At 44.2% G+C, this 14,692-nt stretch overlaps 1 protein-coding gene across 1 annotated transcript in view; it reads left to right on the forward strand.

The window, feature by feature from the left end:
* The window catches only part of LOC311111616 (protein ENTREP2-like), a gene marked incomplete at its 5' end in the record, with an annotated part of 41,232 nt that overhangs the window by 13,830 nt on the left and 12,710 nt on the right, over positions 1 to 14,692 (forward strand). The window contains 2 exons of the mRNA XM_084154387.1: positions 6,247 to 6,357; positions 12,776 to 12,907. Coding sequence (XP_084010513.1) covers positions 6,247 to 6,357; positions 12,776 to 12,907 — 243 coding nt within the window. The remainder of the gene's footprint in view (positions 1 to 6,246; positions 6,358 to 12,775; positions 12,908 to 14,692) is intronic.

The following is a 14,692-nucleotide window of genomic DNA, read 5'->3' on the forward strand; positions in this document are numbered from 1 at the left end:
CCTCCTATGGACCAGTTACCCTGGGCAGTCAACATAGCACACTACTCTACTACCCTGTCTCCACTGCTGTATGTCTGTCTGTGGCCTCATCACCTCGGCTGCTCCTCTCTGGCCCTACCTTCATTATCTCTCTAATGCTTCTCAGTTAGCTCTGTTCCATTCTATTCTATTCTATGATTCATTGGACATTTGTGGATATGGATTGATAGAAGAAGTGTTGATTAATGCCGCAATTGACCTCAATTCTGCTGTGACCTCTGGTTCACCTCTGCATACTGTGTGGTAGCAGGGAACAGTATTACTGTTAGATAGATACTGTGGGAGGGGAAGATATGAGAGGGGTGAAATGTGCAGCCTTGTCTGGTGCCATTATAGCTCAGCGACGTCTGATCCTATAGAGGGTGTTTTGCTGATGTATTTCTCCACATACTGTCCTCCCTGAGGCATCTTATCAGCCCTAAATGATATGCAGACTGGCAGACGGGTCACTCTGAATTCACACTGCCTACATGATGGACGCGTCGCCGTTTCACAACAGAGAAAGTGTTTTCACTCCCAGTCGACTCTGATACATCTCAGTTACTGGGACCCTCATCAGGATCCACAGCCTCTCCAGGTAATGAAGGAACGTGTAAGTGATCTCATATTCACATGGTTTAAACATTTGCCCCTGAGGGATGAGGGTCTGTGGAATCCATTATGCCTAGTTCAGATTGACTCCCAGTCAGTCAGTTCTCCCTGCTTAGCCTCCCTGCCTGCCTGTTGAGGGTTTGTAACAACACCTCCAGGGTTTGTTTGGATGAGATGGACCGACTACGCCTGAACCCACGGCAGGCTCTGATCATATTCATGGTGATGGAGTACAAACATGCGCTGTGGTGCACGGCTACCCGGGGTAACTCAATACGGCTGTGAGCATGCATATCTTACAGCCAGGGGAGGGCTAGGAGGTGGGGGGCTGGGAGGGGAGGCAGGACGGAAAGGGTTACTCCCTCCCTGTTCTGCCCTGTGATATTGTAACCAGCTGCCGTCGCCCTGGGCTTCCTGCTAACCGGTCTGCAATAAATCCACCCTTAACCCTCAGACTCTACTATTTATCAAGTCAACAAGGGTGATAGTGCAGAAACGGTGGAAAGAAAATATGAAAAATACACTATGTTTTCTTTGCCTGATTAAAGACTATAGTGCATGCTGCGAATGTTGCTTTTCTTACCCTCTGTGGTTATTGTAATACAAACCCACTATACTCTATTATGTTTCAAGTTGTTCTCTAAACAGACAATCGTAAAAATAACAAAATAAAGTGTGTGAAGTTAGTTATCTACAGAGCGAGTTGGGAAATCAATGTGTGTCTGGCTGAGAGGTGAAAGCACTGCTGGATAGAGTTTAGCAGCCCTGCAGAGGCACACAGAATGGATGTGTTGGCAGCAAACACAATCACAAGGCTTGTTAGAGAAAGAGGAAAAACACAACAACATTTCTCCAATCTCTCTCTCAGCTGAGATAATTGAAAATAAATGATGTCTTGTCGCAGCGGTGCTGCAGACTAAATACTAATTTGTGCTGCAGAGCAGAGGACTCAGAGAGCTGTGCTCCTATACCTCCACCTCGGTCTAACAGGGCTCCGTTCGGCTCCGACAAAACTCCCCAGCACCAGGCATCTCTCCAGTCCCCAGGCTCCCCAGTCCCCAGGCATCCCACCCTAACAGGCCCTGGCACAGGCATATGTCAACAGGTTGTTATTCTAGAGGTTAACCCCCAGTTAGAGGCCATTGTTTTTACAATGTGTGCCCTTTCTGGTTTATTTACCTTCCCATAAACCCCCCCCCCCCCCTCAGGTCAAGGGTCAGGGGGAAGGACATCCCAGGCCATCTGTACGACCGTCTGTAGGGGAGCAGAGCTCTGTTTAGACTGGGCCTCTCTGCCTGTCCCACAGCCTGGCTCTACGCTCATACACACAGAGGAACACAAGCAGCTGTCTTTGGGTAGACTAGAGTATGCTCACTGCATCTACTACACATGCATATTTCTCATTTTCCAAGATGGCATCTTTCAAGGGTAATGTTCTGCATTATATAGCTGGTAGCAGCAGTGCCCCTGTGCGTGTATGGCAATCTAGCAATATAGCTAGTTGTTGTTGTTGCGTCAACACTTGTTTTTGGGGACTTCATAGGATCTGTCTGTCTGCCATTGTGGTTAATGAGCCTGACAGTCTGCAGTGCAGTGGGGACAGGGACAGACAGGCCTGGTGGGCTGCAGTGTTACTGGGGTCAGAGACAGACGTGTCACCCATGGAATGCTAATGCTCCATCAACACTGCAATTATCATGTTACATTTGACTGAGCTGGACACTGCTATAGGGTGACGGGGGCTGCATGGGGCCGCATGGCTTTCAACACCATTCAGGGGATGACAACAACAGCAATCTAGACCAAAGAGCCCCAATACGACTCATTATTCTGCAAATAATCAGATTATAAACCAGAATTATGGTTTTGTTTTTTGGTTTGTGACATAGACAGATGAGAGTCGTAAAGTGGAAAGATATTAACGATCTTTGTTCAAATTAGAACAGCTTTACCAGCGGCATGCATTTCCTAGCCAGTGAAGTCAAAGCTGTTCTACCTAAGCACCCTTCAGTTTTCAAAAGCTCTTCAAACACATCCAACTTCTACTGTCTGACTGCTCTCCTCAATCCTCTACACACTAACTGTCTATTAGTTCATTAGGGAAGTGTAGGCACACTGCATCTTTGTACAAAACGAATAATTTAGTATTATACAGATTATTTTATGTATTTTATTAAGTTCTTGTTTCATGGTTAAAGTTGGTTAGACCTGCAGCCCGTTGCATGTCTCTGCAGCTTGCAGACAGTCCTCTCATCGTTCCCTCATTCTGCCTCTGTGTGACTAGTCTGACTGACTCAAACTTCCTGTCATATTTCAACTGCACACGTCCCTGTGGGTGGTCATACCATACTATACATGGGTCCTCATACAGTACCATACTATACATGGGGGAAATGACTGTATGTATGAATGATTAGCGCCCTGATGGGAAAAGTCCATGCCTGGGCCTTTCCATCCCCTTTCCACTGATATCAGAAAACAAAATGGTGGTGATATATTGGTGTCCTGGCGAGTGTTAAATGGTGACTGTGACACACGGTGTAAATCTCCTCAGTCCCTCAGTGGCATGCAGAGTTGGGGTCCAGGAAGTAAACTGAATTGGAATGTCAGTGTACTTCCTGAATTTACTGAATAAAAAATGGAATTGACCCCAACTCTGATGGAATGCCCTAGCAGTGTCTGTCAGTCTGTCAGTCAGCCTGTTTGTCATGCTGGGGGCATGGTGGCGGACGGTAATTAATGAGTGTCTGTTAAACAGTGCAATGTGATCCCACATGGTAATTAGAACACAGAGCCAGTGTGGAGCCACACATTTTCATTAGCCCAGGAGACAGGTATGTGTGGTGAAATATGGCATCCTCTAAAAGGACAGCCATTCAGTCAGGTTAGCTATAAGGCACAGACGATAAACTCAGCTATTCATTAGATTTACTGCAGACACTTACCTGCCTGCCTTCTCATTGGTGCTGAATCAAATGAATGGAAAGCAATAAAAAGGAAGATAATGGAAACAAAGATGGAAAATAAATGAATAGAAACAAATAGAATAGAATGCTGGTTTTGCTCCTCTCAGATTTGACCTGTGAAGTCTTGTCAGAGCATCCTTGGTGAGTCTGATTTCATATTGAGAGGAAATGTGTGAGTTCCACCACAATCTAAACAGTAAACACTCATTGTAACAACATATTTAGTATGATTGTGTAAATATATGATTGTTTTACGGAAATGTACCTCAAACTATTGGGCATTTTCTCCCAAGTGTGAATTGCCACAGAGATAGCAGCAGAAAACCTGGTGAGATAGAGCAGTTAATTTGATTGGCTGTGCTCAGCTGGCAATGAGGCGAACACTCAGAGGTTCTCATTAAAAGGCATTTTAGGACTAATGTTGGAGGAACGATCTCTCTGCTCAATCTCTGCCTTACAAAATGGTCATTGTCATAGCCACGTTCTATTCTCAGTCAAGCGATAATAATGTTTTTACACAAAGTAATAAAAATGTCAGTTCTCAGTTTGCTGCTTGTTTCCTTTAATGTCAGTGATGAGGCATTTGAAGCATGGGAAGTAGCACTCTGAAGATGTTGACCGTCACTGTCTCTCTGAAGGTGAACATATTTTCTTACCATATGGCAGTTTAGTTTAGTAACACACACACACACACACACACACACACACACACACACACACACACACACACACACACACACACACACACACACACACACACACACACACACACACACACACACACACACACACACACACACACACACACACACACACACACATTCAGTGATGTGACAATCCCAGGTTAATTAACATATCAACATGGAAATACAGGTCCACTTTTAGATCTGTGTTTAAACACCCTCATGCACATTTCAAGCGAGAAATGAAAAGCGCGTAAGAGTACACATATACAAAAGGGGCAGTTTCCAAATTAAGCCTAGTCCTGGACCAAAAAACAGCTCAATGGACATTCTCTATTGAAAATGCTTTTCCAGGATTTGGCTTAATCTTTGTCTGGGAAACCGCCCCATAGACACACAGATATTCAATACATTTTCTTTCTCAGATCTTCTGATCTAACTCTTCCTTTCAAACTGTTTCTCTCCCTCCCTCCTCATGTTTTAGTTTAAATTAATAGATTTGTAGCAGCTGAATTGAGTCTTAAAGACCTGAGTCTTAAAGTCCAACTGAAACCACCATCTCTCTAGCTGTCTCACCCCCTTATTGGCTATTATGCCATGGTTCCCATTGAGAAGACATGGAGTTAGTTGGATGTAGTCATATTTCTACTGACAACCAGTTACTGTCAGTGTCATGCCAGTGTCATCCTGTGTGTTATTGTACCCCTGGCATTTCCTCCAAGGGCACACAGCCAGGGAATAATGCCTGGGGTAGTGTGTTTCTCCTCTGATATAGTGGTCTACCTCCATCGAACCGTACCGATCAACCTTTCAATCATTCAATTTTCTGTCATGGTGAAAAGCACTTAAACGTATCGCTCCATCTGTTTACCCCATCTCTCCCTCTGTCCCTCCTTCGTTCCCTCGCTCCCTCTCCTCCTCTCCATCTGTACGTGTGTCTGTTTTGTCTTTCTCAGTAAATGTGTCTTGTCCTCCCTCCCACCCCCAGGCTGGGCTGGCGTCCCCTGTGTCCCTCCCCTCCCTCCTGGCCCTCCCGTCTGGGTTAATGTTCCATCAGGTGCAGCCCCAGCACCAGGACCAGGACCAGGGCTATAAATCAAACAGGCTGTGTGGACGAAGGCCTGATATACAGGACCCGGCTCTGCCTTGTAATCTACTGGTGGAGGCCTCTGAAAGCTTTAAACCCATTCTATTACACTTGAACTGTGATTTAAAGGAGCCCAAATGTTCACTCTATTTCTCCTCACAGGATGGATTTCCTGGGACTGTCAGCTATGAAATAATTGTTTGTTTTTAATGGGGGACTAGAGGGGGAACATGGAGGTAGCTATTCTGGTGACAGTGCAGAGAGGGGGAAGATTGCCACAGAAGAGATCTATCAGGCTGTAGGGAAGCAGTTGTGTTGATTGGAGTTGGGCTGAGGAATTAGGAGCAGATTGGTGCCTCTACCTGACCATCCATCATCAGGGCTTTAGGTCTTCAGGTGGCACTAGATAGGAAAGGCATTGGGAGAAAATATATAGGGGTCAAGGACAGTCCTGTAACTATAAGGGACAATGTTACTAGTAGCAATGTAAAGAGTTGGTCTGTCAAATGTCAATATGTCTGTGTGTTTGTTCTCTTAACCTCTGAGTAGATGGGTTAGCCATGGGTTAGATTAAGTTTATCTTAGATGGATTTAATTAGTTTGAGAAAAAGGGTTATTGATTTCTGTGATCATCTGCTGCCTTTTCCTGCCCCTGATGACTCAATGTAATCAGTCAATCAGTCAATATTGATTGGTGAAGCCTTCACTCTCACTGTAATCATGCATAACAAACACATTACTGCCTACCACAAGAAAAAATGAAAATGAAATCAACTAGTGAATGTCTGTACATTTCCTAGAGGACATGATGTTATGGCTGTATTGTGTTGGTCTACTGTTGCTCTATAAATCTCATCATCTCTATTCTGTCTCTCCACAGATCACCTTCTTCATGCTGCTGTCGGCGGTGTGTGTGATGCTCAACCTGGCTGGTTCCATCCTGTCCTGCCAGAACGCCCAGTTGGTCAACTCTCTGGAGGACTGTCAGCTGGTGAGAGACCAGTGCCCTGCCCCTCTACCCCCTCTGTCCCCCCTGCATGTGCCCTATCTCTCCCATCTACAGGGGCCAATACTGGTGCCCTATCTCTTCCATCTTAACAGGGGCCGGTGGATGTGGTGGGGCCCCTGTTCATACAGTTGGGGAAAAAATTATTTAGTCAGCCACCAATTGTGCAAGTTCTCCCACTTAAAAAGATGAGAGAGGCCTGTAATTTTCATCATAGGTACACGTCAACTATGACAGACAAATTGAGGAAAAAAATTCCAGAAAATCACATTGTAGGATTTTTTATGAATTTATTTGCAAATTATGGTGGAAAATAAGTATTTGGTCACCTACAAACAAGCAAGATTTCTGGCTCTCACAGACCTGTAACTTCTTCTTTAAGAGGCTCCTCTGTCCTCCACTCGTTACCTGTATTAACGGCACCTGTTTGAACTTGTTATCAGTATAAAAGACACCTGTCCACAACCTCAAACAGTCACACTCCAAACTCCACTATGGCCAAGACCAAAGAGCTGTCAAAGGACACCAGAAACAAAATTGTAGACCTGCACCAGGCTGGGAAGACTGAATCTGCAATAGGTAAGCAGCTTGGTTTGAAGAAATCAACTGTGGGAGCAATTATTAGGAAATGGAAGACATACAAGACCACTGATAATCTCCCTCGATCTGGGGCTCCACGCAAGATCTCACCCCGTGGGGTCAAAATGATCACAAGAACGGTGAGCAAAAATCACAGAACCACACGGGGGGACCTAGTGAATGACCTGCAGAGAGCTGGGACCAAAGTAACAAAGCCTACCATCAGTAACACACTACGCCGCCAGGGACTCAAATCCTGCAGTGCCAGACATGTCCCCCTGCTTAAGCCAGTACATGTCCAGGCCAGTCTGAAGTTTGCTAGAGTGCATTTGGATGATCCAGAAGAGGATTGGGAGAATGTCATATGGTCAGATGAAACCAAAATAGAACATTTTGGTAAAAACTCAACTCGTCGTGTTTGGAGGACAAAGAATGCTGAGTTGCATCCAAAGAACACCATACCTACTGTGAAGCATGGGGGTGGAAACATCATGCTTTGGGGCTGTTTTTCTGCAAAGGGACCAGGACGACTGATCCGTGTAAAGGAAAGAATGAATGGGGCCATGTATCGTGAGATTTTGAGTGAAAACCTCCTTCCATCAGCAAGGGCATTGAAGATGAAACGTGGCTGGGTCTTTCAGCATGACAATGATCCCAAACACACCGCCCGGGCAACGAAGGAGTGGCTTCGTAAGAAGCATTTCAAGGTCCTGGAGTGGCCTAGCCAGTCTCCAGATCTCAACCCCATAGAAAATCTTTGGAGGGAGTTGAAAGTCCGTGTTGCCCAGCGACAGCCCCAAAACATCACTGCTCTAGAGGAGATCTGCATGGAGGAATGGGCCAAAATACCAGCAACAGTGTGTGAAAACCTTGTGAAGACTTACAGAAAACGTTTGACCTGTGTCATTGCCAACAAAGGGTATATAACAAAGTATTGAGAAACTTTTGTTATTGACCAAATACTTATTTTCCACCATAATTTGCAAATAAATTCATTAAAAATCCTACAATGTGATTTTCTGGATTTTTTTCTTCTCATTTTGTCTGTCATAGTTGACATGTACCTATGATGAAAATTACAGGCCTCTCTCATCTTTTTAAGTGGGAGAACTTGCACAATTGGTGGCTGACTGAATACTTTTTTCTCCACTGTATGAAGGAGGTCTATAGGGAGAAGTGTGGCACCTGATGCTGAAAGGCCCTAGCCTGTCTGGGGTCTGTCAGTCTCATACACCAGTTTAATCAGTCTGCAGAGCACCACCCCACCCGCCCAGCTCACAGTGAAAATAAATATTAACGTCAGCCACTCCACGTCCTTCTTAATATTAGGGCTCAGTGCCGTCTGTCTGTCTGATTACCCACTGGAGCGCATACTTTAATTATTAAGAAAAACATAATCATCCGCCGTCTGGGGAAAGAGAGCGCTTTCAATTTGTCTGCTGTCTGCGGCAGGTTTCATTTCTGTTCCTGTGTCAAATTCACAGAGCTGCCCAATTTCAGATGGCGTGGCAGAACGTATGTGTTAGGATCAGTCTGGGGATGGAGTTGCGTGCGTCATATTTGCATAGATTACATGAATCTACAGTATCATGACAAGACTAAAGTTCTGAGATCAACTATGATGTTAGGGGTATAGAAAATCACAGTTCTCAAAGTCCTCTAAAAGGGCTTTCTCTGTAAAAGAAAAGACTGAACATTTAATTAGTATTTAATAAGCTATAAAGAATTAATAGCTTTTAGGAGATTAAAAATGGAAGCAAATATTTGAATACAGTACTTCTCTACATGGCTCCAGCTCTGAATAGCGCAGTGTGCTTGTTTACTGTGTATTGTGTGTGCTGAATGGATGGCCATGAAGGGGTTATTTATAGCAGAACAACAGCTCAAGCCCCTAGCCTGCCTATTCTTTTCTGTGACCGCTGTTGTGTGGGGTTGTATCAGCACTGCAGTCAGCGGCGGCTCCACAGGACATCCTGCATTCCCTTATCCAGAATACGGCCCGATGTACCATCTCTCTCCCGGCTTCAGTCTGCCCCAGCACCAAGCACAGACAGACCCAGTAGCACAGACAGACCCAGTAGCACAGACAGACCTAGAAGCACAGACAGACCTAGAAGCACAGACAGACCCAGTAGCACAGACAGACCCAGTAGCACAGACAGACCTAGAAGCACAGACAGACCTAGTAGCACAGACAGACCCAGTAGCACAGACAGACCCAGTAGCACAGACAGACCCAATAGCACAGACATACCTAGAAGCACAGACATACCTAGAAGCACAGACAGACCCAATAGCACAGACAGACCCAGTAGCACAGACAGACCCAGTAGCACAGACAGACCCAGTAGCACAGACAGACCCAGTAGCACAGACATACCTAGAAGCACAGACATACCTAGAAGCACAGACAGACCCAATAGCACAGACAGACCCAATAGCACAGACAGACCCAGTAGCACAGACAGACCCAGTAGCACAGACAGACCCAGTAGCACAGACAGACCCAGTAGCACAGACAGACCTAGAAGCACAGACAGACCTAGAAGCACAGACAGACCTAGAAGCACAGACAGACCTAGAAGCACAGACAGACCTAGAAGCAGGGGAGGCAAAGACAACTAGGCTCTAGTTATATTGAGTCAAACCATCTCTTTGCAAAAAACTAATGTTTTATTCTTATAATTTTAGAACATTGGAAATAACACAAATCGTTCAAGCAGAAAGCATAAGAGGAAAACGGATCATCATAATAGTTAAACTGAGGATGGTTCTCCTCACATGACTGTTGTTGGTAATTACACTGAGGATCCGCTATTCTAGCCACATTAATCACATGGGAATTCTAATTTAGTTGGTCTAATCAATTAAACACTCTGGCATTGTTTGCAGGCTTTGCAGTGGAGACATAAACACCGCTAGGCTTTATTGAATTCATTTCCATTCCAAGTAAGGATTATCTATTATTCCATCCAGGCTCCTGAGGTGACCTTTCTCCAGTTAGCTGTAATTCACCTGTATAGTCTCAACCGACTGGAGTATTTCATCACCATGAACAACCAATGTTGCATTTGAAATGCATAGTGAATAAATCAAAATAATGTATACATTAGAAATCCATAAATGTCCTATTGAGCTGTTGACTCAACTTGAAAGCTAGCTTTGTAAATTGTATTCTTGCCGGAGTGACGTAATAGTTTACTGGACCTGGTCACACAGAGAGTGTGCTATCAGTTGGTTAAGGGCTTGTAAGTAAGCATTTCACGGTAAGGTCTACACCTGTTGTATTCGGCGCATGTGACAAATAAACGTTTTAGCATGGCACCACTCCCCTCCCTGTGACACTCTGCCTAAGCCCTCTCCTTGAATCACTTCCAGGAAGTTGACATTAAAGCCACTGTTTGACGCTGCCCAATGGAGCTTGGCATTGCATTACATCTCAAGACATTTATCAAGATGTTTTACGCCCGTCATCAACACTAGGGACGGGTGACACGAGTTGTGATGTAACGTGTTTGGGCCCGTAGAAGGGAGGTTCTGTGAAGAGGAATGATCTGCAGAGCGGAGGAGAACCAGACTTATTTCTCAGGGAGCCTGTCTATCCTGCCAACCTCCTTGTAAATATCCTTTGCTATTCTGATTATATATTTTTTAAATATGTGATTTAACCTGTATGTATTGTGATTGCTGCAAAATTAATTGCATCATTTAGGATATTTCTGAGTCTGTATGTGATGGAGGGCTGAGGGATGAGGGAGGAGGGAGGAGGGAGGAGGTGACAGGTATCACTAGTGCCCTGCACATGATGTACACTAAAATCACCATCAGGACTGCTGGCCTACCTGATAGAGTCCCAGAGTATGGCGAGGACAAACGGTAGCATTCCCTGGGCATGCTTTGGGCTTAGGTGCATAATGTGTTCAGAAGGCATAACTAGTTCAGAGGTTATCCCATGTTTTTGGAAAGGATCAACCACTTTTATGCAGTTTTTGTCTGAGTAGAAATAGATTTTTCACTGCTTCTGGAATTGAAAGCAGGAACCAGAGCAGAGCAGGATGTGTTCTCTTTTTGTATGTGAACTGAAAGGCTTGCTCCATTGGTGAACTGAAAGGCTTGCTCCATTGGTGAACTGAAAGGCTTGCTCCATTGGTGAACTGAAAGGCTTGCTCCATTGATGGCGGTGGTTCTCTGGGCTAATGAAAAACCACTTGTCTCATCAAGCCTGTTTTGGATGGTCTGGTGAAATGCATGATGGGTCCTATGTGAAGTGCTCATGTGGCTAAGGCTGACAGATTACCACTCCGGTTGTGTCTAGTGACTCACGCGCCGTTTCACATTCAAAACGTAGAAATCTGCAGAAATACAGAGCTTCCTTATCTAAGGTATCTTACATTGTATCAAAACCCTTATCACTTGTAGTATGCAATAAATCACCTGAATTGGCTGTCATACACTGTACCATTAAATAAAAACAACACCACTGCAATGGTTGTGCTGCTCTGCAGACTTAGATATTCTAATGTAATTGTTCATTCATATGGCATTGACATACTGCAAGACCCCCTGTGTGTCGTCTAGTCTGCTGGGGCATGTGGAACACGCAAACATGTACACCACATCATGCATCAACACACATGAGCCTACTTCCTCCAAGGATCTCCACAGTATGAGAGAGAGCGAGAGAGCGAGAGAGAGCGAGAGAGAGCGAGAGAGAGAGAGAGAGAGAGAGAGAGAGAGAGAGAGAGAGAGAGAGAGAGAGAGAGAGAGAGAGAGAGAGAGAGAGAGAGAGAGAGAGAGAGAGAGAGAGAGAGAGAGAGAGAGAGAGAGCGAGAGAGAAGGAGAGAGAAGGAGAGAGAGAGAGAGAGAGAGAGAGAGAGAGAGAGAGAGAGAGAGAGAGAGAGAGAGTCACATTTTGCCCTGTAGAGCTTGCATTCCTCATAGTGTGTTGAGTATAGAGCCAGGTTAGAACAACGGCCCAGAGATCTGTCATTGTCACCAGCAGCACACCACTACTGCTGACTGAGTGATTAGCATACGAGACTAAATGCCTCTCCCCAGTTCCCCTTGCTACTGTACACGACTCCTTGGAGACCATACATTCCCCACTATGACTGAAATATTAATGGACTTCACTCCCCCATGCAATTAACCTGTGATGGGTAGGTTCATGTCCCACCTCCTTACAATCTGGGTCACATAGTTAGTAGTTGTAGCAGCACCTTAAGATCCTACCCCTGTTAACTCTGCCTTACAACTCACTGTGTTATGTAATCCTCCTGCACTGTAGATCCCGCTGTTGTCATGTTAGAGACCTACACTCTTAGAAAAAGGGTTCTTCGGCTGTCCCCATAAGAGAACCCTTTTTGGTTCCAGGGAGAACTCTTTATGGTTCCATGTAGAACCCGTTTGGGTTCCATGTAGAACCCTCTGTGGAAAGGGTCCTACATGGAACCCAAAAGGATTATTCACAGCCGAAGAACCATTTTAGGTTCAAGATAGCACCTTTTTTTTCTAAGAGTGTATTCTGGCAGGGAAAGTATCAGAGCGGGCAGAGACAGAGGTGCAAGTCTGATCTCCATCATAGAGAAGCCTTAAGATTCTGCTTTATGCAAAGGGAGGAAGAGAAGACACAGGGCTAGGGTGTGTTGTAGCATTATCAAGTGTGGGAAAGAGTACAGTGAGGTCTCATTGGTATCCAAAGTCCCTTTACTTACCCCATGTCCTTTCTGTCCCCAGATAAAGTTTGACAGTGACGGTGTGTGTGTCCTTTCTGTCCCCAGATAAAGTTTGACAGTGACGGTGTGTGTGTCCTTTCTGTCCCCAGATAAAGTTTGACAGTGACGGTGTGTGTGTGTGCTGTGAGCTGCAGCACCAGAGCTCCAGCTGCAACAACCTGGGAGAGACGCTCAAACTGAATCCACTGAGCGACTGCAATACCATACGCCAACACCTCAAGGTGGGTGGAAGTGTGAGAGTGTGTGTGTGCGTGTGCATGTGTGTGAATAGACAGGTATGTGTATGTTACACCATTTCTTCTTTGATGTGTACTCTATAGCCTCGTTCTAAGGAAATGATTCCTATTATGGTATGTTGTTCATATAACTTGATCCTCTTCAAGCTGAAATATTATCCTACTCTGTACTTCCTCTGTGTAATGAATAACAAGTCATGGGAGCTTAGCTGATACACAGACAATGTAAAACACAAGTTGAAACGTATAGGCTCATAAAAGAATAGGAAACTGAGAATGACATCCTCATTTGTCTCCTGCTCCACACATAGCTCTTAGTCATTAATTGCATGGTCTGTCGGCTTGGCTTTGCTAGTTCGCTCAGTTCATGATCTCTGGAGATTATATGAACTGAAAAGCCTTCTGTCGGCATGGTGATCTATATGCAGCTACATCTTAATTGGATTACAGTGTTCACATGCTTTCATTTCATGCCACTGATTGATTATTAAACATTGATAACTAAATAAAAGTCCCTTTAAAATGAAGCATGGGTATGAAAGAGGAAAGATCAAACCCTGTTAGTCATCATGATCATAGCCCATTAAAAATATGTCCGAATGGATGCTATAAAACTGTATTACGTGCTAAGGAAGTCAGATAGGGTGAGTTATGTCAGATGTCACATAAGGCAATGGCCATCACAGCTCTCCATTATCCTCTGTCTAGATATGAATGGTGATAAGTAAAACTGCTGCTGTCTGCCTAGAAACTTCCCTCCAATACACAGCCTAGCCAGTTAGATGCATTGCATGTATGTCACCACTTTGACGTATCAATGTAGTTCACAGTTAACTACCCATTTCAAACCAGAACCTGTAAAAAACAGAACCTGTTTTTTTTCTGTAAAAAAGAGAATAGTTTCATATCCCCATATATATTTTAATACTTATACCACAAAGTATTGGTTTCATTCACAGTGCTTCAAATAACATGTTCCTCTTCCTGAATTTTCTCCTGTCATTGCCTAAAGCCATGAGTAATGAGTGTGGAGCGAGGATTCAGTTAATTTGTGGATTCCTGAGTGAAGGCGGGGTGTGTAACCTTGGCAATGGAGCTCCTGACCCCAGCCTGGCTCCAGGTAGGCAGGCAGGGCTGTTGTGTTCAGGGAGGTTCAACTCTGTATGAACAGCCTATTAACAGCTTCCTTCAAGGTATTATTACAGTTGCTACCCTGACATGATTTACCATGTCAATATGCAATTGTTAGTCGCCAGGGAAAACACACACACGTAATATTTCTTCTCACATCTGCAAGGCAGATGTATACAACACAGCTACTACACAAATGTGCGGTCTGTGTTTTAGGATCGCCCAAAACCCATGAAAATGGAACAATAATATGTAGTTGTATTTTTAGTTTATAAAGATGTGATTTATAGTGTGTTGCCATGGACAACATGCGTGTGTTCATTTCTTTCACAGGGAATACATGTATGTAGCACTTAGAAACACTTACAAGTCATTATGTTCAATATAGCCCATGACTCATGAAGGGTATTTTTAGTATTCGCTTTATGAATGTACGATTTAGTGTAAATGTACAGTACCAGTCAAAAGTTTGGACACACCTACTCATTCAAGGGATTTTCTTTATTTTTACTATTTTATACATTGTAGAATAATAGTGAAGACATCAAAACTATGAAATAACACATATGGAATCATGTCGTAACCAAAAAAGTGTTAAATAAAACAAAATATATTTCATATTTAAGATTCTTCAAAAAG

The sequence above is a fragment of the Coregonus lavaretus genome (genome assembly GCF_964263955.1).
Source record: "Coregonus lavaretus genome assembly, chromosome: 37".
Lineage (NCBI taxonomy): Eukaryota > Metazoa > Chordata > Actinopteri > Salmoniformes > Salmonidae > Coregonus > Coregonus lavaretus.